Here is a 27,728-nt window from a genome sequence, read left to right on the forward strand (position 1 = left end):
CCTGAGGTGGGTCCCAGGCCATGCCTCTGCCTGTGCCTCAGCTTCTGGAGCAGAGCTGACAAGCTGCACCCTGCATGGGAGCATAACAACGGGGGCACTCCTCTTACCTTTCAGGAGGAAATTAGATGTTATTGCAGGAATTTGCCTGACAAAAAACTTCTGGATTTGGCCCAAGCTACTTCATAGTTGCTGTCTACAACTACCTGAAAGGAGGTTGTAGCATGATGGAGGGTGTTGGTCTCTTCTCCCAAGTAGCAAGTGATAAGACAAGAGGAAATGGTCTCAAGTTGCACCAGGGGAGGTTTAGATTGGATATGAGGAAGAATCTTCATGGCAAAGGTTGTCAGGCATTGGAACAGGCTGTCCAGGGAAGTGGTGGAGTCACCATCCCTGAAGGTGTTTAAAAGGCTTTTAGATTAAGTTCTTAGGGACATGGTTTAGCGCTAGAGTCAGGTTATGGTTGGACTCCATGATTCTGAGAGTGTATTCCAACCAAAATTATTCTATGTTTCTATATTGGGAAATTGCTTCTGTTGTCACTGAAGTGCAGCCACCTCATGGGGAAGGTGTTGGCTGTTTAGTTGTCCTTTGCAATCCCTCACCACTGTTTAGGCCAGGTGGCCCAGCAGTGAAGAGCCCCACATCCAACTGAGACTGTAATTGGGATGTATTCCGCAGATTGCAGTTACACAACCTGGCACCTACTCAGGACATGGCTGGTAACATTACCCTCTTCTGCAATAATTTGTCATCATATTTCTAATGAGCACAGAGGGATGTGGGCAACCCTGGGTTCTTTTAACATCATGTTTGGGAATTTGCTTAACTCCAACTCAGTGGGAAACATGATCTTCCCACCCACACCTCTTCAGGAGCCCCCTGAATGTTTCTGAGAACCTTTTATCCAAATACTCATCAAACTACATCATGGTTTGAAGAAAGTCCCCAGGAGGGCAACCAGAATTATTTGAGATCTGGAAAAAAACGACTTGTGAGGAAAGTTTGGATGAGCCAGCTTTGTTTAATTTAAACAAGAGAGCTAAAAGGAGATGCAAACAAATTCTTCAACAGGCTGCAGCAAAAGTTGGTGAATACAGTCTGGTTTTTGTTGTCATGGTGATTTGGACAAGAAACAGTGAGCATAAATCGCAAAAAGGGACAAAGTGAAATGTTTGAAGAGCAGAGAGCTGAAACACCTAAATATGCCCAAAACTTAAATTTTTCATGCCTTGAAATTTCTATGTAGGTGTTAAATGACATATGCAAAGAAGGGGAAAAGTGACCAAACAAATTATCTTCTTTCTCTGTCATCTATGATTCCATATCTCACACTGTGTGGGTGATAAGGTACAGCCTGAGGTACCTGTGTATATAACTGATGCCTCTATTTGACATGAACTGATGGAATTCTGTTCATTTGTACATGTACACACACATGTTTACATGTCAAAAAAAAAATCAAGCCTAGTCTGAAATATATGGCTAAAGGTTATTTCACCCTCTGCAGGAATTACTGATTGCAACAAACGGAAGCATGTCATCAGTAGCGGTGCCATTTTACCAGAGGAGGCATAAGCATTTTGATCAGTCCTATCGCAACATTCAGACAAGATATGTACTTGAGGAATACGCAGCAAGAAAGTAAGTGCCACACATTTCACATGTGGAGCATTGAGAGGTTTTTATTTTGGATAATCAGTTTTTCAAAACAAGATCTTTAGCTTCCCCTTCCTTCCCCCGAGAGAGTAATTTATTCAGAATGGTGGTTTTCCATTTCCATTGGGATGCTCCTTGTCTATAGCCTCCCACCAGCATAACTAGACTTTTAAGCTATGTTGCTAGTCACCTAGAGCTCAGGATCTGTCCTGTTTACTACCTCCATGTTGGAGGTTTTAGGCTCCAATTGAAACTTTGACTTAAGAAAAATTGCCATGAAATCTATTTTAAATCACAGCAACCTTTTTTACCTGTTCTTCCATATGACATGAGGATATTCTTTCTCCTGATTCTGACTATTCCTAATTATAGTTTTTGTTATTCAATTTCCTTTTTTAAAACTAAATAAAGGTTTGACTCCTCTCATCTGAAATCTGAATTTTAACCACAAGATGCATGTTCTTTGTATCTCAAGGTCTGGAGCTTTGAATTTTGCTTGCTTAAAAATCATCATCCTCTCTCCTCAGTAACTGAGAGGACTAGCCAGCCTAGTTAGCAGTTTAGCTTGTCCAGCTTCCCTCATGAAAGAGAAGAGCTTCTGCAGAAGGTTATGTGAAGTGTAGAAAGGCAAGAAAGTTTAGAAACAGACAGTGTTACAGGGATTGTGTGCGAGATTTCTATGTTAGGCTGGTACCCTCGTGGTTCACTGACGTACTATCACAGCACTTGAATGACTGGAGACTGAGATAACGATAAATTTAATAGAACTGAATGAAATAAAATGCTTAATGATCCCCAATGACAGATGATGGGCATTAAGCCCTTGAAGGACAAGTGAGATTCAACACGCTTGTGCAGTTAGTGAGGAATATAAAGTAGGTTTCTCAGTGAACAGTGCTCACTCATGGTATTCAGCTCATTTAAAGTAATTTCTTTGACTTTTGTGAGTTCATGTTTTGCCAGAATTGCTGGGTTATAACAACGTCTTTCATATTTGAAGGGCTGCTTCCAGACAGGCTGCTTATTATGAATCATCTGGCTTGGGAAAAACGACATGTAGACTCTGTGCCAGGAGGGCACGCACCTTGGCTCATGAAGCAATACAAGAATCCAGGAAAAGGTAAATCTCTGCTGGTCCCGTCTGACCTTTGTGGTGGCTCTGGTCCCATTTAGTATTGCTCTTTTGCCAGGGCTCTTTTCAGAGCTGACAAGACTGGAGGCTTCTCTGTCACTGTTCTTCACTAATCTATTTTGGCTGGAATACTAAATGACTGAGTGTCACTTTCAATCTCGTATTTCAGCCCAGAGTTGTTCCCTTAATCCCCATTCTGACCCTTGAAAACAGATTTAAAACCAAAATAAATTAGAATCTACCTGGGATCCAAAACTCATTTTTAAACCAATCTGCTCCACTATTCCCGAATTTCTGGTTTGAATCAGCTTAAACACTTCAAGTCCTTTCTTTAACACCAAGATGTCTTACTGGCATATCTCAGTAACAGCCTTCATACAAAGTCCTACAGTAAATGTGCTGACAGCAACATTCCTGTTAGTGAATTTGGCTGTTTCTGCTCTGCCATGGTCTACAGTGACTGCACCAAAGACATAGAGAATTTACACTAAAATAATTAATTCTGCCTTGTTTGTAGAAAATGTGTTGCGAAAATCATATACATCCACATGGTTCTGGTAGTTTGACTGTTTTTGAAATATATATCCTAGAAACAGAATGTTCTAGGAAAATAAAATTTGTATACTCTAGTTTATTTTTTAAAAAAGTCTTAAATTCTATCAATATAAAAATACATGGCAAATCAAGGCTGATATTTAAAGTACATTGAAACAGTACAAAGAAATATATTTAAAATAGCAGACAAATAATGTCTTGATCTACTGTTCACTGAATTTAAAGCAAGTTTTCTCATTTGCTTCATGGAAATGAAGCTTGGGTTATGCTTTAAGAATATTTCCATATTCTATAATGCCAGTCATGTTAGAAATTTCTGATATTCAGCTCCCTTATTTTTTCCTGTTGCCAAGGTAGAGAGTAGCTTAGGATGCTTACTGAATCAGTATGAATGAAGGAATTGGAGCTAGCTCCTCTGAAAAACACTTATGAAATTTTGTTTTGTTTGTTTGTTTGTTTGTTTTTTTAGGAATTCTGAAAAATCTACAGAGTTAGTTTTTCAGGGAACATCCCACAAGTTTCTCAAAATGTTGTCTTTTCCTGATAGTTTCTATAATACTTCCTGCTCACCCCTGTCCAAGGACAGCTTTTTTGCATGTATTGAGTCATCAAATCCTTGCAAACTCCTTGGTGTGTATCTTTCAGGTGAGGTAAGGTGATACAACCCATGAAGATACTAGAGCATCCCAGGTGCTAGAGGCAAGGGCACACCATAAGGAAGGCCCAACTCTTATCAGAGTGTGAACAAGCACCACATATACAAGAGGAGAGAAAAGGAAAAAAAGAAGGAAAATTCATATTCATTTCACCACTCATTAGGATGAGTGGATAGACTCTAAGAATAATTCCTAAACTAGGTTTTGCATCTTGCTGATATGGTTTCAGAGCTCTCGGTTGCCCAATGTGTATGAGTGACAATCTTAAAGCTTCATATCGGTTACTCTTACTTGATACTTTTTCTTATCCTACAGGACTCATGAACAAAAGACTCATGCAAGTGATGAGAAAAGAATCCGTTTTGCCAGTGAGTTATCTGCTTTGGAAAAAGAGATTCACACAGCCAGGCACCACGCCAGAGAACATCTGGATAGACTTGCTATACAAAGGATGGTACAGTGCTGAACCTTTTTATTCTTATCCAAGCATAATTATAAGATATACTGAAATTTAGGCCTGTGTTTCAAATACCAATAGTGATTTAGCATATTTTAATTTTGTGGATTTAAGATTAAGTCTTCTATCCCATTTCAGTTTGTTGCTTTCCTTTTCCTGTGTTTAATAGGTAGAAGAAAATATGGCTCTGGAAAGACACGCTGTTGAGGAAAGTATAAGTCGAGCTCCCGAAATTCTAGTACGTCTGAGGTCTCACACAGTCTGGGAAAAGATGTCCGTGAGCCTTTGCTTCACTGTGCAAGGATTTCCTACCCCTGCAGTACAATGGTAAGAGATTGGCCTTTCCTAGTCCTCTAAAAATGTTGTTAAGCTTTTTTCATTTGGAAGTTATGACATAACTGGTGTCACATACATAATGGCTATGTTAACCCCCCTTTATAATCCTCATAGATGTGCTGGATTGTAGCAGTTGATACTGCAGTAGAAGGAGTGGCAGGACAGCTTGCTGAATGGCCCTGTGCAGTGCGAGAAGCAAACCCAAGTGTTTCAGAAGGCAGACTGTGGAAGGCATTCCAGTCTCTCTGGCCATTGAGTTCCCTGATGATGAAGTAGCAAATGGCAAAATGCACAGAGCTCACAGGCTACTTGCAAAGTCTGGGTAAACATGCACAACACCATTGTTGTCATGGGCTGTACCCGTGTCCACTTTGTGTCAGCCTCTGTGGAGGCGAACATGAAAGTCAGATCCCTGAAGCTTCCCTCCCTTCCAAACAAATGCTGTCCTGTATGTATGAGAGCCCCAGGCTGGACCCTGAAGATCTAACCCGAGGCACAATTCTGTTGTTGCTTCCCCGGTTTGTGCTGAAGTGCTTTACTGCTGTGATCCAAGACAAAGTTTGCTTTTCATCTTGTGTCAGGGCTAGTGGGCTGAAGTTCAAGTCACATACCACCTTCTCTCTACTGCACTGCCTGCTCTTCTGATTTGGGCGCACGTCTTCTCTTTCTGCTTTCTTACTGCAATGATGGTCCCCCTTTGCCTTCAGAACCCAATGTGTAGCTGTTCATACATACTGGAAAATACTCTATACAGGTAGAGGAGATTTATAGAGAGAGCTCAGATGATAGTAAATGATATCTGGATGTAAAAATCTGCTAAATTAATGCAATGGATAGTATCTATATTAATGAACTAATATTTTTCTCTATTGTCAGGTACAAAAATGAAGAATTGATTACCCCCGCAAGTGATCCAACGAAGTACAGAATTGAAAGCAAATATGGAGTCCATGTGTTGCATATAAACAGGTATATTATTCTGGGGAATACAACAGTTTTTAATACTCTACACAAAATATTTTATATTAAATACAATTAAAAATTCACACAAAGGCTGCAAGAGAGTTGTTAAATTCAGCAGATTTCTCTGTTGGTACTCACATTTAAGGTACAGAAGATTTACTAAGTAGCTGAATATTAGATCATGAAAATGAAATGAAAAATTAGATATTTCTATTATTTAACTCCAGCAATCTACAAGGAGATAGAAAAGCGGAGGTAAGTACCTGAAAGAATAGTAGTTTCTTCTTTATTAGAATTATATCTTTTCAGTTATTCAAAGTGGAAAACTGTCTGTGTATTTTATATACTTTCCATGATGTATCTCTTTAAAGTAAGCAAAAATTTAGCTGGTCAGGGCAAGGATAACCTGTCATCAGTATTTGTTTTATCATATGTTAGGAACTGTTTACTTTTTGATCTCTATTTTTTTTTTGTTCTCCCAAAAGAAGGAAGTGTCATTTTTTAAAAGGTTTTAATTTAATTGATTTTATTTGTCTATATGATGTTAAACTTCTGGTCTAGAAAATGCCTGGGTAGAACATCTTTGCATTCCTAAAGAACTGAAATATTGCATGTTGCATGTGACTTGATACAAGCGTGTTTTGGTTTTTGCTTTTTTTTTTTTTTTTTTTTTTAAAATATAAAAGCCCCAAGAAATGTGAGGACAGGACTGTGGTATTTAAAAATGAAATTAATATCTAGAGCAGAGACACAAACACCCGTTTTAATTTCTCCAGAACATGAGCATCAGCTGTACTGGAGCAGCTGGAATATTTGTGACTAACACTTGGCTAACCAAACATTTCATCTTCCACCCTATCTCCATCTGTCAGCAGTGGAAGCAGCCCTGAGCACAGCCTTGTGGCATTAGTACAGAAAATAAGTGCTTCGTTCCTTCTGCTTTTGGGAAGGACTACTTGCCTTTGCCATCCTGCAACAAAGTCCAGCCCAACTCTCCACTTTTCTATAGCTCAGGATGGGAGAAACATGTCCCTGTACAGAAGCTATCAGCAAGAACCACTATGTTGTTGCTTTTTAAGAGATGCTTCTGAGGGAGTAGCAGTACTTATCAACACTTCTAAGATGCTCATAGTTTTATACCCCCAGTCTATGAGTAACTTGCTGACATCTCTCTGTATCCATGAAATATCTCAACACAACTGATTCTTCCCACCAACATTACTTTTGGAGATGAGAGCAGGAGGTTAACACAAGTTGTCCTCCCGCAATCCTCTCCCTTCCAGCAGGGAAAATGGAAAATGCTTTCCTTTAGCTGGATGTGTGTGAATGAAAATCAGGAGATGAAACTTTGGTGACTTCCTGCCAGGAAATGGCTGTGGCTCTGTTTATTTCCCTTAGTTAGTGTCCATGAGCAGCTGCTTCACAAGTCCAAATGCTGCATATGCAGTACATAGGTTCCTTTTGTGGCATTTTGGGAGTAAATGGCTAGTGGAAGAAATGAGAATCAGTACTGACACTGCTTTCTGAGTATCTGTAACCACCAGGCTGAAGGGTACTAGTGGCTGACATCCCCTTGGTGCTCTTTTTTCTCTTTCCTCTGCTGTTTGTCAGACATGTAGACAACATCCACAATCAGCTTTGGGAGTGTTCAGACCCAGCCATGTCTATTCGTAGATACCATAGAGTCGTTTATTGGCACCCACTCAGGTGCCCTCACCCAACTCATCATCATCCACTGTTTACTAGTCCCAGACCTGTATGTATCTGTGCTGGCTCCCTCGTGTTCAACCAAGCTGCCATCTGCAGAGGCTGTTGCTCTATTTCTCTTTTGTTCTGTCTGGCAGTGTGGTGTCTTTGCCACCTACAGATATCTGGCTGCTCTCCCACAGGTATCTCTTATCTACTTCAAAGAATACTGTGAGGTTGTGTGATTTATTTACCATACATTTACACAGTTTATGAAATAAAAAAATCTAACCTGAAATGTATTTCTTTATTACTAATCTGTTTTATTTCAAAACTTGACCATCAGCCATATTTTCTGTTCCAAAAGGCAGAAAATTGACATGCAAGAAATGGAAGAACATTTTGATAGTGCAGTACTAATACTAGGTGTTTCTTATATGGAAAACAATGGATGTATATACACAGTGGTTAAAATACATACTAATGTGCTTATATAAACATGTATCAAGTAACTCTGGATCTTCCGTACATATTTTTGTGCACGTATATTTGGAGTATTAGTTTATTTTTTTTTTTTTCCAGGAAGTAGAAGAGTTGGGATTTTCTATCTACCCACTTCTGTGCTATTCTCAGCTGTTCACACCAAAGTGCTGAGCTGCATGTCATCTGATCCACAGCCGCTCAGAACGGCCTTGGAATTTCTTGGCTACCTTTCTAGTGCTTCAGTGAAGCTCAGGCAGTGAACTTCTCATTCTGATGCAAGTGTGATATTTATTCCTATGAGTATTCCTTGATCCCAGTGGAAAAATTCTTGAGGCACCAAAACCCAAACGTCACCTTGTCATCTTAACGTAGTAACTGGACACAATTTCATGCCCCCTGTTCGCTGTCTTCCAGGGCCCATAAGCCTATACAGTAACCAGATCATTTTAATTTCTCTGTCTCATATTTTTATGATGGTCTGTGCTCAATTGACCACATTTTGTGCATGCATTCAGCACTATCATTATGATACAGCACTGCTTTCCTGCTCTTTTTAGGCTTCTTCAATTGGAGCTTGAGCTCAAGGTCTCCCTTGAGCAGTAAAGAAAAGGGGTTTGAAGTTTCATTATATTTTTCACACATCTCCTAATTACAGGAGAAGAGATATTGCCAGCCTTCACTGGGCTAGTGGTTCTTCTCATCTTTCATCTCACTTCTGATAGGTGATTCAGAGGGGACCATGAAGAATCCTCTGAGGGAAAGCTACTGGTGTTTGAAGTGATTGATACATGTCTGAGAATGTCAGGGTTTATTTAAAATGCATTTCTTTATCCCACCTAATTTAACTATGTGTTGGCACATAATACAAGAAAAGATTTCTGTATCACAGGTAGTCAAAAGGAGGGTGTGTCGTTGCTTTATAGCACAGCTGCAAAATATTTTCTGCCTTTGTGTATATATTTATAATTAGAAATCATAATATTGTGAATTTCTTAGTTGTTGCTACTTGTTTAGCAACAGGTTTTGGATTTTTGTTTGTTTGCTTACTGTGATGCCTCCTTAAATGAATCACTTAGCTTTATGCAACTGTGAATAGCTGTATTACATTTCCTGCTGTGTTGGCTGGGGCAGAGGGGGGACAGCAGTCGGCTTCTGACTAGGGGGGGTTTACCACCCCCACTCCTCAGCGAGACAGGAACAGGGAAGAAGGTTTGGTTTTCCAGAGCTCTGTCGGTGTGATGTGTCTGCACAGTCCTACCTATACAAGGCTCGAATTTAGGCAGTATTTTATCTTTTATTAGGGCCCTCTTCCTTTCCTGCTTCACTAAGTCGTCGCTTTAGAAGTGCTTGTAATTGCGGCAAAGGTTCGTGGTTGCATCAGCAAGAATGTGTGGCAGACCAGCAGAGTGCAGTGTGATACCTGCTGCCAGCAGGCAGAGCTGGCCCTCTCATCACGCCCCTCAGCACTGCCAGCACTGCTCCAAAATAAAAAGCGTAAAAAATTGATTGAGTCTTCCCTTCTTACTATTCTCATCTAACAAATGACACTGTGCAGTCGGTACAGCGCTATTTTAGTTTGATTAGGCGCAAAAGGCTCGAGGTCATTTAATGTAGAGAGACAGAGAGTGAGGGCTGCCCTTTCTCCCGCTGTTGGCGGAAGCAGGGCAGAGCAGAGACACTGTGGCAAGGGCAGCCCTCTGGCCTAGCAAGGCAGAGCCTTTGAGCTGTACAGGGTTGATGGGCTGATAAACTGCAGTTCTCAGGGTTTCGCAGGTATGCAGTACCAGTGAGTGTATAGGCTGCAGGTGTGGTGTGCTTCTGCTCTTCTTTCCTCCTTGAAATGCAAACAAGAGCCCTCAAATGAAATGGTCTGTGGTCTTCTGACCTGTCACTGTCCCCTATAAGTTGCAATAGTTGGGAGCCTGAGGAAGTGGCCACCTGGTAACAGAGCTCCCCTCTTCAGTAATGACAAAAGCCAGCCAAACAAAAAGAATCAGTCAGATCCAGCCTGACTGGAGAATCAGAACGTGAGATGGTAATCCTGTTGAGTATTTCCACATTTTTATGTCATATAGCCATAGCACTGAAAATTTTGTCATTTGCATTCAAATGAGGCAATTTTAACTCTGTGTAATTTACTACGTTCTGCTTCCTGTTCTTGACATGCACTGAATTTTGTTCCAATTCAGGCAAAAATGTTATTTCGCTCTTAACTCCTGTGTTTAAATCTACACTAAGCAGATGGATGAATATATGCATTTTAAACAGATGTATCTGCCTGGGGAATATTCCCTGCACAAACATTAGCACTTCCAAACCTCATGTGGATTCAGGGCAATTTAATTTTCAGAAAAAGTATTAGTACCTTGGGACAGATACAGCTCTGCGCTCACACTTTATGCTATCTAAATGTACTCTATGCATATTTTATCTGACCTTTGTAAAGGTTGGAAAACATATTCTCCATCATGATGCAAGAATAACTGTTGGAAAGACCACACCTTGACTCCTGGGTACTTCAAATATCGTTTCTTACAGGTCTTGACTCAGTGCACTTTACAGTGCAATTTAGGAAGTCTAGGGATTTTTAGCATACAGGGAAGTAGATAGCTTCCAGAATAATCCTCCGTCTGAGTATTACTTGGCAAAAAAAGAGAGTCAGGACCTTACGTGACTTTGCCATCCTGACCACCTTCTTCAAAGTGTATATTAAACAAATGGGCTTTGTAGTTCTTACCCACTAACCCTGTACACTTCCAATACCAGATTCGAAAGCAGCCCTTACTTACACTAAGATGGTTTGATTTATATCCTGGAGAGTCAGGTTAGAGATTATAGTTAGGACTTGTAAAATACTTTCAAAGCAGTGACTTCCAGAAAATGGGTAGAGTTGTTAGAACCTCTTAAACATCAGAAAGTGCCTGTACTGGGGAACTGTTACCTGTATGTTCATAATGACTGTAAAAACCTTATTTCTCTCCTTATAACCAAAGAATGTTGTAAGAGTGTGGTCAATCATTTGACCAGTAACTTCTTTCTTCTGTTATCCCTGAGAAAATTAATTCTCACTCCATCATTAACTTCTGTCAAATAGCTGCTTTCAGACATTCAATTTTTTGGGGCTAAAGAAACAACACTTTTGTGAATCTCCTGTCTTTTCTAGAGACTTTTAGGATCATATTGTGTTTTGTCTACCTTGGAGACCCTCACAAACAGGAAAATCTTGTCAAGAGATGTATTTTGCTGTTCCTTATGAGAGAATAAGGCTGTGTGGAGGGCACTGAGATAAGCACAGATATATTTTCATTTGGAAAGTTAATCAGGTATCTGCCATTCTGCTTCTTCATTTTAGGGTGACAACTTTGCAGTTCTTACACCCCTAAATTTCTGATGCTTTGAATGGTCAAGCACAGATCGGGGCCTTGCTTTTGTGCAGAATGCACGTTTCTAGAATTTCTGGATTATTTTTATGCCACCTTGTGGTTAATGATATATCACTCTTTATATTCTGAATCCTGTGAAATTCTTACAGAAATGAATTCCTATTGACTGTTTTATCTATTGTTTTGATGGAAAATGAAGCCAACACTGAGAGCAGATAATGACTGTTTTGAAGTGATAGTTAATCAGCATTACCCTCAGTTTATTTTACCCCTGTTGTCAACACTCTGTAAAAACAACAAAATGTTAAAGAACAGCTAAGTTGGATTTGACAGAAGCAAAGCAGCCTGAAGTAACGCTTTGCTTGTGTGAGGGAACACAGCAATGGTGGAGTAGTGTTCATCACTCAGTTTTGATAAGGATGCAGTAAGGTGCATGTACAGCCATAGATGGATCAGCACCTCATCAGCAACTGCAGCGTGGCTCCCCCACCACATGCCCTGTCAGATGTGAGAGTGCACCATCCTCCTGGAGTGTCTGGCATATACCTGCCACTAGTGCCTAGGAATTGCACGTCTGAAATCTGCTTGCCATAGATTAAACACATCCTGTGCCACAGTGGCCTGCTGGCATGGGATGGACTAATTCTCTTGTCGTTCAGAGCAGGGCAGCTACATTCAAGCTGTTTTTTGGGAATGGACCCTTGCTATCTCCTGACATGTGTCCAGGAGTCCTTTTGGCGAGCTGGCACACACCATGGCGTGCCAAGCCCTGTTCTAACACGTCAGCACCAGGGTGATCAAGATCCAGTTTCTGGGGATGCTATCTAACACTATTTAATTTGCTAACACATAATATATGTTACTAAATATAACGTACTATTTACTGTATACTCTCTATATCTCTTTAAAGTAGGTATGTAGTGCAGAGTGAGGGGAACACCTTACTGTTCCAGTACAGTAAGTTCTGCAATGGCCCTTCTTGTAAGAAAAATGAGATGTCTCATTTGTTGTTACCTTGTTTCATTACTGCAAGATACTGTATCGGGCTGTGAGAAATGTACGAAATACATACATTTCAGTATAGAGACATCATAACATGACTTAGGAAAGAAATCTTCAGTTTACTGCAGTTTTGCCTTGCTTTTAGTGCTTTATCACTCAAATGTTGAATAGTGTGAAACTGTGATAGAAAAAAAAGTCACTCCTGTTTTTAAGGAGTTAGTGCAAAGAAATGTTGCCAAGTGCAACAGCCTTCAAGCAATTCCAGAATCAGTTAAGCTTTATATGGATCTGCAAATAGGTATTGGCATTTTCTAAAATCCTTTCTGAAAACAACAACAAAAAACCTGTTGAACCTATTGAGCCTAATATTTCAATTATTTTAAATTGTTTTTTGGACTTACTTTGCCTGTCCAGACTGTAGTAGCATGCTCAAGGGCTTCATACCCATCTGAAGGCTTTTCAGTTAAGTGGCCTAATCTTTGGACTTACCCCTCTGACTTTGATAGTTAATTGTATGATAAACTTTGTATTTTACTTCTTTATTTTGTGAAATGCATGGCTCAAGATTAGCCTCCAGGAGGAGCTGTTAGTCCTGTACGTTTATAGAGATAAATCTCAATTTAATAGAGTTTTCATCAAGTTATGTTTTAGACATCACAGTGCAGATAGGATCATTCTTGATATGACACTGGCCAGAATATATGCAGGAGCTGAAAAATAGGTGTCTGATGTGCCTGTCACAGGTGCTACATACCTCAGAATTGGCATCCTGTTTTGCAATTTACATCAAACACTTTTACATATTCTTCCTTCTCTCACACCTGGGATATGTGTCTGAGAAGACAAGTGCAATCAGAATTTCATCCCTTTCATCTGGCAGTTGCCAAGAAGATACAAATTTGTTCTTCTGAGAGGAAACTAAGTGCATGTGTGCCTAACATTGTTTCTCATCACTGGAAATTTCAGAGTGGCCTCCATTAAAGGCACTACTAAATGAACTACACAGGGGCAGGATTTAATTGTGTTTCAGACAACACTCTACTTAGCTGACAGCCCAACCTAATAGAAATTCCAAAATGTTGTATTTCATATTAGAGTATTTAGTATGTATGTTTCTAAAAACAAAACAAAAGTAAATGCTGAAATGTTTTTAATTAAAATATTCATTCTGAAATGTAAAAATGAAATATTCTACCTTTTCCAAAACTCTTTCTTCAGCTAGACTAAGTTATTTCAGCAAAATTAAGGAAAACTCATTCAACCCAAATCTACGTTTTACCAAAAACTAGTCCAAAATATTTTAAACTTTTTCTAGTAGTCACTTAGATTTATATTTATTAGAAACACAGAAAATAAGTATACTTCAACTGTAAATTTGAGTTATTGCACAAAAAAAAAAAAAAATTGCATATAGTTTAGTTTCCTTTAATTTACTTCAATTTTATGTCAAGAGTTCTTCTCCTGACTGAACCCCTTTTAAATAAGAAAACTGGGACATCAAAGTTTGTACCTGTATCTTAATATTGGGCTATATATCTGCTAATGTAACTTCTTCTTCAAGGAAGGATATAGTAAGTGAGACAATCCATCACTGGGTCTTACTTTACATGAAGTAAGAATTTTTTTAAAAATTATTTTTACAGAATCACAGAACCACAGAATGTTAGGGATTGGAAGGGTTCTCGAAAGATCATCTAGTCCAATCCCCCTGCCAGAGCAGGAACACCTAGATGGGGTTACACAGGAAGGCATCCAGGCGGGTTTTGAATGTCTCCGGAGTAGGAGACTCCACAACCTCCCTGGGCAGCCTGTTCCAGTGCTCTGTTACCTTCACTGTGAAGAAGTTTCTTCTCAAACTTAAGTGGAACCTCTTGTGTTCCAGTTTGAACCCATTACCCCTTGTCCTATCATTGGTTGTCACCGAGAAGAGCCTGGCTCCATCCTCATGACATTCACCCTTTATATATTTGTAAACATTAATGAAGTCACCCCTCAGTCTCCTCTTCTCCAAGCTAAAGAGCCCCAGCTCCTTCAGCCTTTCCTCATAAGGGAGATGCTCCACTCCCTTAATCATCTTTGTTGCCCTGTGCTGGACTCTCTCCAGCAGTTCCCTGTCCTTCTTGAACTGAGAGGCCCAGAACTGGACACAATATTCCAGGTGTGGTCTCACCAGGGCAGAGTGGAGGGGAAGGAGAACTTCTTTTGACCTACCAACCACCCACTTCTAATACATCCCAGGTACCATTGGCCTTCCTGGCCACAAGGGCACAGTGCTGGCTCATGGTCATCCTGCTGTCCACCAGGACCCCCATTTTTAATTATATTGTCCTCACATAATAAATGTATTTTTTCACTAAAAAAATGTATCAGGCCAAAACATTTATGCCCATAAACAAATCTGGTTAATTTCTCTGGTTTTGTATAATTTCTTCTCAACTGCCTAAGAGATATTAGAGAGGCAAAAAATGCCAGTATCTACCTACTGGGAACAGCCATAGAAGGAGGAAGTTCTGCAAGCTTCACATGCACTTTTCTTCTATGTCCTTTTCTTAAAATACATGACAAAAGGGCAAGATGGATTAAGGAAGAAGTTTACATACAGAAAGGGAATAGCCAGGCTGACATCCTCCAGCTATCTTCTTTTGATTATTCTCTAAAGGTCATTTCCAGTTTGCTCAAGTTAATGCAGCCTGCACACAAAGCTGTGATAAAACTGCAGTACAAAAACAGTACCAGCTTTCTGATTGTCTTTCATCAACCTCTTGCACTGCGTAACACCAGCAAAGAACTTTCTGCACTTTCCTTGGGGTTGGCATACCTTGGTTTGTAATATCAATCATTAGAAGAATCTGTGTAAAGAGTAATCTCTTTTCCTCCTTCCTCTTTTCAGAGCTGATTTTGATGATTCTGCTACCTATTCAGCAGTTGCAACAAATGTTCATGGACAAGCATCAACCAATTGTGCTGTGGTTGTACGAAGTAAGTCCTACTTCATGATTAAAATAAGAAATTAATATAATGCTCATGTCATTTACTGTTTTTTGTATGTTTATTTATAGGGTTCAGAGAAGGTGAAGAGCCTCACCCAGCTGGGATAATGCCCTTCCACTGTAAGACTTTTTTTTTTCTTCTTACATATTTTATATACTCTTATCAAACTAATGTTTTACAGATGAGAAAATTTGATACAACTTGCTGCTTCTGGCTTTGCTTTCTAAGCATTCAGTTACAATAGGAGCTGTCCAGATGCTTTTGCTTTGCCAGTTGCATTTCTAGATGAGCACACAGTATAACAGAGAGCTCCATCTCTTTTTCAGATCAGGCACTAATCTGTTTGTGCCGAGTACAGTTTACTAATACTGAAGAATGTTTTCATTTTCTCATGTATAGTGCCCCTGTCGTATGAGGTTTGCTTCACCCACATTGATGTCCAGTTTCTGGAGAAGTTTGGAGTCACCTTTGCAACTGAAGGTGAAACACTGACCCTGAAGTGTTCCATGTTGATCACCCCAGACCTGAAGAGACTACGGCCTCGTGCTGAGTGGTACAGAGATGGTAAGTTAGTACATTGCATAGAAACTACCTGGAAAATGCTGGAGTAAGCACTGAGGACACAGATCAGGCTTTGAGCATGAGATTCTCAGAACTAAATCTGGAGTAGAGCAAACAAATATCTCATTAGGATTTATAGACCTGCGCTCTCTTTCAGTTAAGTGACTTGGCCAACCTTTTCTTGAGCTCACATTTACAGCAACTGGAGGTAATCTCATATTATCTAATAACATGATAGAACATTTACTGACTGGTTGGAGATCCAAACTCACTTCCTAAATTTGACCATGATTTATAGTTGAATGCTGTGACCAGTTAGCTCAAAGGTACTCCCAGAGCAGTAAATTAAATTTTGAAGCACTTACTCCAGTATTTATTGTGAATTTCATATTAATTTAATCTATAGTTCAGAAATACTGGGCCTGAAACACGTGTTTGCTCTGCAAAGTGCCATGTTGGTAGGTAGCTTTCCTCAGCTCCTTTGTCAGTGAAAAACCATGCTATGCCAAGTGAAGCGGTCTTAACTGGAACTACGAGAAATAACATCACTGAAGCATACTGTATACTCTGGTGGATGGTACAAAAACCTTGCATGACCAATGTTCATCCCACAAAAAGGATGTCTTGAAACATAACAGCTAACTATTGAAGTTTAACAGATGGCAGGCTGTTGTAGATACTTAATTCACCACTTTTCACCATCTACTAGCTCTGTATAGACTTCTAAAGTAAATATTCTGCCTGAGGATTTAAAGAAAAGCCTTGGATACTTGTGAATAGTGAGACCTTTCCCCAGGGGACCATGTCTGAATAAAGGCAGACTTCCAGACTGATGTTTGGACTGGTCTTAGACAAGCTGGTAGAAATTTCCATAGTTGGCAAAACGTGGTGCATAAACTAAGAAGTGGCAGTAATATTAATAAATCAGTCAAGTTGCTGCTAGTTATGACTTTTATTTTATGTACATCACAGTTTTACATAGATTTGCATCTGATTCTTCAGGGAATGGACTGCTACTTACTCTTTAACTCCTATTTGTCTGTCAGTGTGGATACTTCATCGTGATGAGACTATTAGATGTTACTAAAGCAAAAATAGCTTTTTTTATTTGGTCTATAACCTAAGATCTAAGGCTTATTCTTGAACACAGATTCTGTTCACACTGAAGTGTACAGCGATTTGTAATCACTATAAATAATTCCTCATGTCACTCTGAGGTGAGACAGCTGTTTCAACGGTACCTTTACTTTGTCTCCTACTAGGCCCAGTTTCTTGAGATGCCAAACTTCTGAAATTGTGGGTTTGGGACTACAGCCATAAGGAACTGTTAATTTTCAAGGACTACCCCATATCATTCCACATTTAATCCAACATGAATTGTTCCTGTGCTATGAATAGGTTAACAAAAGCTTATGGTCATTTCAGTTTAGCTATTCATGATGCCAAGATATTTCTGTCTTCATATGTAACTATATTATGATCTTTGTTTTCTGCCTTATTTAAGTTTACCTTCCCTGTGAAAACCCAAGATGAAAATTCGGTCTCTTTGAAACCAATAAGTTTTTAGTAGTGAGTCGGATAGGCCTTCGGTCCATCAAGCTACTTATGTTACAGCAAATAAGGTGATACAAACAAGCTTAGATCTGTCCTTCATTGCATATAACACGGATCAAAATATTTCCAGGATGTGTAGAGCTGCCTCAACTGGCACAGCTTGTACCCAAAACAGCAGGTATTCATACACTATGAACCTTTGCTCTGAGTTGGAGGCAATGCACAAATGTAAACAATAAAAAGATTAATAATTTATACAACATCATGTGCCTTTTTTTTTTTTTTTAGTGAGTACTTAATTCTACTCTTGCACTACGACAAACTGTATTTTTCCTAAATTTTTTCAATTTGTGTTAATCAAATAATAACAAATGAAGCCTTGAGATGGATACATATGATTTACTTCAAATAATTATACACAAGAGAAATGTGTTTATCCAGCATTAATAAGCTTCACGTGAATGAACCTTATTGGGGATGTCTATTAGACTCCTAGGGGTGTATAAGTCAACTGAATCAAATCGTCTAAAGTAGTTTAGGATTTGACAAACATGAATATGATGTCTATAATTCATGGCCCACTTACAACAATTTAAGATACTGAAAGAACTAAATCAAAATAATACTTCCAGGAATACGTATCTAATCTGGGTATGAGTTCAGCTGGTAACAGGAGATTTCTGTTATTGATCTCTAATGTAATAAAATATCATAAAGCTATATGTACCAGTATTCTGCAGCCATTTATACTGTTATCTAGAATAAAATAATTGAATTGAGAGGGAAAAATAACAGAGTGCAGAATTTAGCTGAAATTTCTGCAACCAAAATACATGATGAAAAAACAGCTTCAGTATACAGTACTTGCCCACTATGTACATGACATTTCAGCAGAGTAATATTTGAGGAAATACATCTCATGTGCTGAAAACAGTATGTGAGGCTTGAGTCACACTGTCTCTGAGGGTTAGTCTCCTGCAGGTTTGTTCCTTGTTAATTTCTGGAAGGAGTGACCTAGCACAACTGGTGAACAGACTGGCAATTTGAGTGCAGTAATGATACCCTGTAACTGCAGTATTATTTTGATGACAGGTACATGAATACCTGCTCTACTAGAGCTTCTGAGTATGTTTGTGGCCTCCAAAGTTTACTCTTCTTCTTGGCTTGTTTAGGAAGTCATTAATCCAGACTGCGTTAAAAAAGAGTGCTCTTGCTTTCATAGAGGATCTGGTGGGCCTTGTGTGAAGGACAGTTCTGCTCTTACCAAACACAACTCCCTTCACAGTTTCTGGTCTCAGGTACACATAAAAGGTGGAAATGGATGGTTCTGACCTTAATAGACAATACAGGCTTGCTTACAGTTTCTGTATATTCAAACTAGAGTGTTTACGATTCTGCCCAGCGTTGGAGTCTGAAGAAGTGACCTGTTTTTCAGAGGTGCTAGTCACTCAATTTCATTTTTTTCTTCAGGATTTTCCACAGAACTCATGCATGGCTTAAAGTTTCTAAGTTATGATGTTTTCTGATTTCATTTAAAGTACTTCATGTCTCTCTACACAAATTCTCAGTACTATTGTGACATGCATGACAGAAAGGGGACATGCAGATTTTCTAGGTAAGGTTCTCATGATTAAGGATCTCATGGGAAGGAATGTGACTGAATTTACTTTGCATGCTTCTCAGAAAACAGCTGTATGCTTAGGAGATTATGTAATTTACTGCTGTAAGTTTCAGTAGTGTGTGTCTTTCAGATGCTTTATTATCTGAACATGTATAATTTTTTATACCTTCTTATGCAATTCAGCTAGTAGGTGGGAAAACATTCCATTGCAATTGTCTGTCTGCTCCAAAGTGTATTTTAGCAATAAAATAATAAACATGTATAGATATTCGGTTCCTTTAAATACAGTTCTGCTGCATTGATTACCATAAATTAGTATGCGACATGTCTTAGGGAGTTAAAAATCAAAAATAATCCAATCAATTATTAAAAAGGGTGATATGAGAAAGTCCCTTGGCTAGCATAAAATATCCTGCTCATTCTTTTGCTGTGGTTTCCCTAGGCAATCAGATTAATTTGCATTAATCATGGGTCATCACCTCTCACCTGTGAGAAATTCAAATATAATTTTATTCACTTCTCAATAGGCATGCCTTGAAGATTTGAATTTAGTGTACATTTATAGCAGTCTTCAGATTAAACTGAAATCTGGTCTTAAACTTGTAGGAGGATATCAAGCAATCTGACTTTTGACCTGAATAGGTAGCAAAACTTATTAAAAATGAAACAAAGTTCCACCCTGCATTCATTACAGGGTATGGCAGGTTTTCATGTCATTGTTGCAATGTGGATAATATTTTTCTCTGCCAACATATTAAAAATTACGATGACGGAAATTCTGTTGTTGGCACTGCATATGGTAGTCTGAGACCTCATATCCTCCAAAGTTCACTGATGAAATAAGTTTAGAGAGATGCAGCTCTCTATAGCATCAAAGCACCATCACTTTGAATAACACTGGGATAAAGGTTTCTTTGTGCCCCTGATTAACACAGAGCTGCACTAGGATGTAGTTATTCTGACCAGCATAGTAACATGTCTGATGGATCTTCTCTTCCAGATGTGCTGATAAAGGAGTCCAAGTGGACGAAGCTGTATTTTGGAGAAGGCCAGGCCGCTCTGTCCTTTACCCATCTGAACAAAGATGATGAAGGTTTATACACTCTGCGCATGGTTACAAAAGGTGGTGTGAGTGAATACAGTGCATACCTGTTTGTCAGAGGTAAACTTTTCATCTGTTTCTTGGGGAGAAATTAAAAAGAACAGTAGGAAGATTAGTTTTATTAAACAATTCTATGTAATAACTTAAGTACAAAAGGAATCCAGCCTTATGGTATTTCATAGTAATTTGTTTTATTTATGTAGTAGTCTGTGCTAGAAAAAACCAGTCAATTCACATGAATGGGGAACTTCAAGAGGAGCATACTCCTAAGGAAGTTTTCTTTTCTGAAGAACCAGATAAATCATTCTTGTGAAGAAACAGCTTGTTTCTTTCTTGTTTCTTGTCTCCTTTCCCAGTAGGAAATAAATGTCTTTGCATACTGCCAGTCCTCACTGTGATGGTTTTAGCTCTAGAGACTGCCAACTGGGAATGAGCCTTTTTGGACATTCTCATATCTTGTGCCTGACCTTAGGAGGAGACACAGGAGAAAGCAAAAGAAATATTCCCACTACTATAGCAGTCATAGTCATCTCAATAATCAGAGAAACGAAGTAAGAAATTAGCTCACTGAAGAAATACAGTTTTCACAAGGGACATAGATAAAAGGAGGAAAAAGTATTAAAATAGAATGAAGGTCAGAATTTTTCCTCACATTTGCATGCACATCTCTCAGTGAAGTGAGAATAAGCTTCCACATGCACCTGTGAGCTGAACTTAGTTTTCACTTTTTTATTATTTCATTGAAAGATGAAAATGTGTCTGGCTCACTTAAATACATTGGATAACATCCTTCATGGTGGCAAACTGGAGCAACCTCACTGAAGGCATCGGAGCTGTATTGATTTTAAACCTTGTTCTTGGAAATGCATTGGGACACATGTGTCTTGCAGAAATGTCATCCAGACAGTTTGTGTGGGGTGGAGGGACAAGAATGTTTTTTTAAGGAGTTGAGATCCATCTTCATCACTGGACTAGTGCAAGGGCTTCATCAGCTTTGCAATATGTCCTGAACAAGCCACTCTGCCAACCTGATCTAATTGGAAACAATTTGCTAAAGTTTTCTATTTCGCAGTTACCTCCTAAGAAAGAAAGCACCCAGGTGAAAGAGTTTTTGTTGTAGTGGTGGGTCAATTTTAGGTACCTCTATTGTTCATTTTATTCTATGTCTGATCCCTTTGCATGTAGAGGACTCTGGACTTCAGCTATGCCATCTGTTGGCCTTTCTTTTTTCCTTTTTTTCATGTAGACTGTGATCTGATACTGAGCACCAGCCGTCTCACAACTGATTGTGATTAGACTCTATAAATATAGACTCTATTCATGTTTTAGACTCTATTCTATGTTTTTGTGTCATAGAAACCTTTTTTAAAGGGAGGGAACTTTACCTGATAGGAAACTTCATTAGGAGTTTGAGTCCACATCAGCCAAAACCTCTCTCAAAATGAAGCCACAGAAGAATGTCTTAAGGGTGGAACATTGATTACTTCTGCCTGTTGGTATTGTAAGACTTTAAATAAAAAGTAGCCTTAGAAATGTACTGGGAGTTTGCAAATTGTTTGTTCCTTGAGAGGTTTATTTTCCTCAGCTGCATGTTCTTTACTGAGTACCTTGGTCTGGTCAACAACACACTGAGCCACAGGTTTCAGTATGACAGAGTATCAAAAGCACATGGGGTAGTTGGGCTTTTAATTCTCATGAAAAGTAATAGATATTTCATGCCTAAATTGCTTTTCTGTCCTCAAAAATGTCCCTGAACATTTTTATCTATGTTGAGATATGGACATTATGGGCCTGATTCATTATTGCAGTGAATTAGCATATAATTAAATCTTTGGGCTCCCATTCATATAAACAAATAGCACAGTGAGCTGGAAATCTTCCTTTTTGTCTTTGTAGTGGATTTCAGAGGAGTCAGGATCAAAACTGATTTATTTTTATTTGTGGTCCAGATGCTGATGCATTGATTGCGGGAGCACCAGGGGCACCGATGGATGTTAAATGTCATGATGCTAACAGAGACTATGTAATCGTTACCTGGAAGCCACCAAACACAACCAATGTGAACCCAGTCATTGGATATTTTGTTGACAAGTATGTAAACATTATGATCTATTTAATTTTGTTAATTTCAAAAACATGTATACACTGAAGAAAAAATATTATCATTATATCCTTCAATGCATGGGTTCTTTGGATATATTTTTACAGATCCTAAACAGTGGAATTCAGTGTCCTACTGTTAAATTACTAGATTGTTCCTTGACAAACTTTTAGCCCCGATGATCTAGTACCTTCCCTGGCAATTCTGGGCACAATCTGGGAGTTCGTAACGGCTTGGGGCATTTCCCAGTAATCATTTGCAGGCAGCCACACTTTATCAGACACTAAAAATGTTCAATAGTGTGGATGTGGCCAAATCAGAGAGTGAGCCTTGGTAATATTTAATTTATAGACACCAAAATCTGTGAGCATCTTGAATTAGATTTAGTCTCTTTAATCTGTATACTGCAATAGCTGAAATCTAGGAGTTATTACATTATCTTTTTATTCCTGCCTTTAACTATGGTACACCAGGAGCTCAAGGCATGGGCTCCCAGGAGGTGGTAGTTTAAATCAGACTGGCAGACCTCTCTCCTTCAGTGTCCTTTGCACTTTGCTGTAGTTTCAGCTGAGTGTAGGCAGCCAGGGATCCAGATGCTGTTTTGCATGTCTTTCCCACTGAAGTGCATGCTTGCCCCTTGTAGCCAGAGCAGAACATCTGATCCTTAGTGTCTGAAACTGTCAGTCAGCAAAAACATTACTGAAATGATTTAATAATGTATACTGCTCTACACTTAAAATCATTTGCAGCTCATTGCTATTTGCTGCCCCGTAATTTGGTCTAGTTCAGTGACAACTGTCTGGGAATTGCTGGAAAATGTTTGCTTATGAATGGCAGTCAGTATGAGGAAATTAACTTAAGCCCTGGGGACTCTACCACTTACAGCCAATTTGTATAGTGCATAGATCATGGGAATATTTCACCTATTTTGTGCCTTTTGACATTTTGCTTGGATTAGTGCAGTGACAAGGAGCCCTTGATCATGACACCATTTTTCCTGGTACTGTCAGGGCAAAAGACATTCTTCTCCACAGAGGTGTATAGCAGTAGGACACAAACCAGGTATGTACACACAAAGGAGCCAGTGTGAGGACATCACTGTGCTTCTTGATGACTCCTACACTCTGTGGCCCAACGATTGCTGGAGGGAAAAGCACAAAAATTAAAATACGGCAAGAAAGAGATGGAAAAGATTAAGTGTTTTGCATGTTCTGTGGAGATGCATGTTTGTTAAAAATAAAAGTGAATAACTTATTCTTTACATGACAAGGAAGAAAACCAAATGGAAGGGAAGCAGAGAGAGTTGAAAAGGCCAAAAGCCACGCAAGAAAAATGACCTTTGCAATTATATTATGAATAAATATGAGCAAGGTAGGAATTGGCTGTCTGATTAGAGGAAAGTGCGTATAAAGTGCATGACTTTCATTAATGAGGTGTAGGGTTTAGTTCCTCAGCTTAGTGAGGATGACTTCTGTGATTCTGACTCGGTGTGTGTAGGATGATATATATTTGTTGTGTGATGATACTGACAAATGCTGTCCTCTTTTACTCCAAGGTGTGAAGTAGGTTTGGAAAACTGGGTCCAGTGCAATGATGCTCCTGTAAAAATCTGCAAGTATCCTGTGACTGGTCTTTACGAGGGACGGTCTTACATATTCCGTGTGAGAGCAGTGAACAGTGCTGGCATCAGCAGGCCTTCGCGAGCCTCTGAACCAGTTGCAGCTCTTGACCCTGTTGACCTGGAGAGAACACAAAGTACGTTATGCAGGGCTGAAACAGATGTTGAATATATATACATTTTTAAGATTCTGTTTGCTAGTTAGCTGAAGGAGCAGAGTTGATTTCTTCCTTTGATTAAATATCTCACTAATATCAGGGCAGGGGATGTAGTTGGAATGGCAAGGTCCATACAGGCAATTTGGCAGGACCTGGGGACTCCATCTCAATTATAGTTTTACTTATCTTTAAATAAAGACTCTTATTATCACAAGGAGCAACGTTTTCAAAAGAGCTGATATGCCCTGGAAGTTTATATCATTTGCACTGGGAGATGGGCCCTCAAATCTCTTAAACTTCTAAGTTTGCTGGTAGTAACTTTTGAAAAAGCTATTGAATACGTCTGTTCTAGTTGAAGAAAAAAAGAAAAATTGTCATCTGAATTTACTGGCCCACAGACTGTTGTTTTATCCACTTTTTTTTTTTTTTTTTTTTTTTTTCCCCCTAAATAAACCACCAGTACTGGCACAAAGCCCCCCGTGATACAGGTTTTGGTGTCTCTGATATTGTGACTTTTCTGACATATTGAAAAATTCAATCTAATGAACAAGCTCTTTCTGAAAGCTGGTCTTGTGCTCAAGGCCACTGCAGTCTGCAAAGGAGCCTTATGAGAACATCTGCAGGAATAGAGTAAGCTGGCTTGCTCTGGGGAGTAATTTTATTGATTTAGCCTTGTCCTAAACCCCTGTGCAGGTTCCATATATTATGTTCTTGCACATCTTCTGTTTTGTGTGCTCCTTTTACTCAAAGGGGAATTAACCTCATTATGAAAACTGCAGAACACTGCCTCAATATTGCTTGTAAAATCTGATTTGAATATGCTGTGTTTCCATTAGCTTTATGCTTAATTCCTATAACAAAAATCCAATTCATTATACAATTGTTTACTAATCTGCCACATAATTGAATCTATCTACTGTGACTATGATTCTTGGTTTTTAGCACATCTTTAAATAGCACTGTTTTACCATGCTGTTTTCCTATCAAAATGAATGAACCTGTGTATGCCTTTGAATTGACTCCATCTGGAGAAAGATTTAATAACAGGGTTATAGAAATAAAGGCGTATGGGTTTTCAAGCAGGTGATGAGCAATAATTTGCAAAATTTGTAAATATATTGAACTGTTTCAATAAACTAATTGAATATTTTGATCAACAGCTATTCATGTGGATGAAGGACGAAAGATTGTGATCAGTAAGGATGATCTTGAAGGTATGTAGAATTTCTATGATTTCAGTATATCTGTTTATATTCCAGAAATTTATCATTATAATTAGAAAAGCATAGCGTGAAAAGAGATCCACCTACTGAGCAAACTCTATAATATAAATAAAGACAGATATTCTGGCTTGCAAGGCTGAGAGAATACAAGTAAAGGGTGAGGTCTAAAAGAACAGAGAACACCACACTCTTAACAGCACTACTTCAATTATGTGCAAACAGTATCTCCTTACCTTTTCACTTTGGCTAGTACTAAGCTGAGTTAAACAGCTAAACACTGCATGTGATTGCACACATGTCCCTTCTTCCTATCCTTCTGGGAGTTAAATATACCCTTTTTAGTCTGAATTTGATGACCTGAGCAAGTTATTTCCATTTTCATAAAAATTTATGCAGTCCATCTTGATTCTTTAATTAATATATCTATCTGAATAGAGAGGTTGTTCTTAAGGTTAAGGTTATATACTAAATTTTGTTTTTCCTCAGGAGAACTGGAGAGATCACTGCCAATTTTTGAGATAAAGCTGAATTTCTTCTGCCTTTGGTTGTTTCTATATGTAGTAGGCTTGGGGTTTTTTGGCTTGGATAATGACCTTTTCACTTAAACTGTCAAAAATATTAACTCTACGGGCTCAGTAGTAAAAAAAGAAAGTCTGTCCACTTCCTTTCACAAATGTCATAAACCTGTAATGCCAATAATAATATAGTAAAAGAGAAACCACTGGATAACAGGTGTAATTTGAAGAAAAATCAGACATTAAATGGTTTCACCGGTGCACAGGCAGGACATGTGAAGTTCCTCTGTTTTTACAGTGGTACCCTAAATGAATTGATATGGGTATTCTAGGATCAGAATCACATTATAGGATCAGAATACATTTATCTTACTTGTTTGGCTTCACAGAACATACTCCTGCTCTCAGGATTGCCTGAGAATGATCAGAGGCATTAAATAGCCACTCTGGCACAAGCATGAATAATGATATTTGGATTTCTGTTACATGAATGTGCATACTTAATAAAAGAGTATGAATATCCAAATACCATTGCTTTTATAGATCATTACTTTCATCTGCAAGATTGGAGACCACTTCTGAAAAAATGATCTCATAGGTCACAAATGTGCTGGATAACCTTCCATTCTGGGAGAGCAGGCTGTACCATCCTGTTATATCATTACCAATTATGTCAGCTTTGGGGTTTTCAGGGATGTAAGAAAACATGTTGAGATTTACTTATGTGGAACCGATTGGAAACCTTTTTACTTTATGCATTATGCTGTGAAGGATTATCGTAATTTTCTTGGCTTTGTAGGCATTTTTGTCTTAAACTGAGGTGATTCATGGGTCTTTCTTAAAGAAAAAGTGTATTTGTAGGAAATCAAACATAGAAAGCATTGAGAGAAAATAATTTTTCTTTGGATATATCAGTTTGCTTTAAAAAAATGGGCTTTTATTTGGGAAATGGGTATGATGAAATAGCTGCAGTCTACATTTTGAGCCTGGTTGGTTCTACAGATGTTTATAAACTGTTAAAACATCACATCCCTGATTTAGAGATTATTACTGAAACATTTTTCTCTTTTTTTTATGACAAATCCTGAGCATTGAGAGGAAATACGCTCCTTGCTAGCCTGAGAAGTGGCAAAATGTACCTTAAAAGAACAAAAATTTTTTCTTTCTCTATTGCAAGCCTTAAAAAAAAAAAAAAAAAAAGTATCTGCTGAATTACACTTTCTGACCTATTAACAAGAGGTATCTTCTTCAGGGCTGTGTAGCTGTTCCTCAAGTGGTCTCTCATAGGTAGGACCCACTGCCCTCCAGTGTTGTTTTACACCATTGAAATTCCTCAGGTAGTGAAAATGGCTTCCTCTTACGCTGTGGTAGGTGACTGACCACAAAGGGCCACAATGAATTCCTCCAGCCTGCACAGGCCTCGAGTTCCTGCCAACCCTGCAGGTGGGACTGTAGGGAAAGGGCTTTGATCAGGACACTCCAACAGATGGAGTCACCAGTGGGCTGGTGACATAATTTTTGTCTTTGTTCCACAGTCTCTAGAAGTTCTTTAGACTATATGGCTGGTGATACCATCACCTTACAGGGTACATTGCTAATAGGTTCTGCTTTTTTTTTTCTGCTTTTTGCTTTGTTTCAAGCTGGTTTTCTCCTTACTGTACTTCCCTTCCAGATATCTTCTTCCAGTCTATTTTCTCATAATAACTCTTTAGACTTCAGTCTTCTATCAAAAAATATCTCCTTTGCACGTAGTGAGTAGGTTTTTTCCAAGGTAGTCTGCCCAGCAGATAGAAGTAATTCAAATGCTATCAAAGAAAATGACAAATGCACAGATTTTGTGGGGGCGTATTTAACTTCTACTGAAAAAAAGTAAAAAACTAGCTTTTAATACTGATGCTTTATTTCTCAAAAATTAGTTGAAGTGATCAACTGAACTCGGCAGATGATATCGCAGCCCCTAATAGCTGAGCACTGC

At 38.7% G+C, this 27,728-nt stretch overlaps 1 protein-coding gene across 1 annotated transcript in view; it reads left to right on the forward strand.

The window, feature by feature from the left end:
• Positions 1-1,534: 1,534 nt before the first annotated feature.
• Positions 1,535-27,728, forward strand: part of MYOM2 (myomesin 2) — a gene marked incomplete at both ends in the record, with an annotated part of 74,046 nt that continues 47,852 nt past the window's right edge. Inside the window, 12 exons of the mRNA XM_080342966.1 lie at positions 1,535-1,641; positions 2,657-2,776; positions 4,315-4,453; positions 4,626-4,783; positions 5,669-5,761; positions 15,200-15,288; positions 15,369-15,419; positions 15,700-15,864; positions 20,037-20,198; positions 22,088-22,229; positions 23,795-23,994; positions 25,176-25,229. Of these exons, the coding sequence (XP_080199092.1) occupies positions 1,535-1,641; positions 2,657-2,776; positions 4,315-4,453; positions 4,626-4,783; positions 5,669-5,761; positions 15,200-15,288; positions 15,369-15,419; positions 15,700-15,864; positions 20,037-20,198; positions 22,088-22,229; positions 23,795-23,994; positions 25,176-25,229 (1,480 nt within the window). The remainder of the gene's footprint in view (positions 1,642-2,656; positions 2,777-4,314; positions 4,454-4,625; positions 4,784-5,668; positions 5,762-15,199; positions 15,289-15,368; positions 15,420-15,699; positions 15,865-20,036; positions 20,199-22,087; positions 22,230-23,794; positions 23,995-25,175; positions 25,230-27,728) is intronic.

Source organism: Nesoenas mayeri, assembly GCF_963082525.1.
Source record: "Nesoenas mayeri genome assembly, chromosome: 3".
In the NCBI taxonomy this organism is placed as follows: domain Eukaryota; kingdom Metazoa; phylum Chordata; class Aves; order Columbiformes; family Columbidae; genus Nesoenas; species Nesoenas mayeri.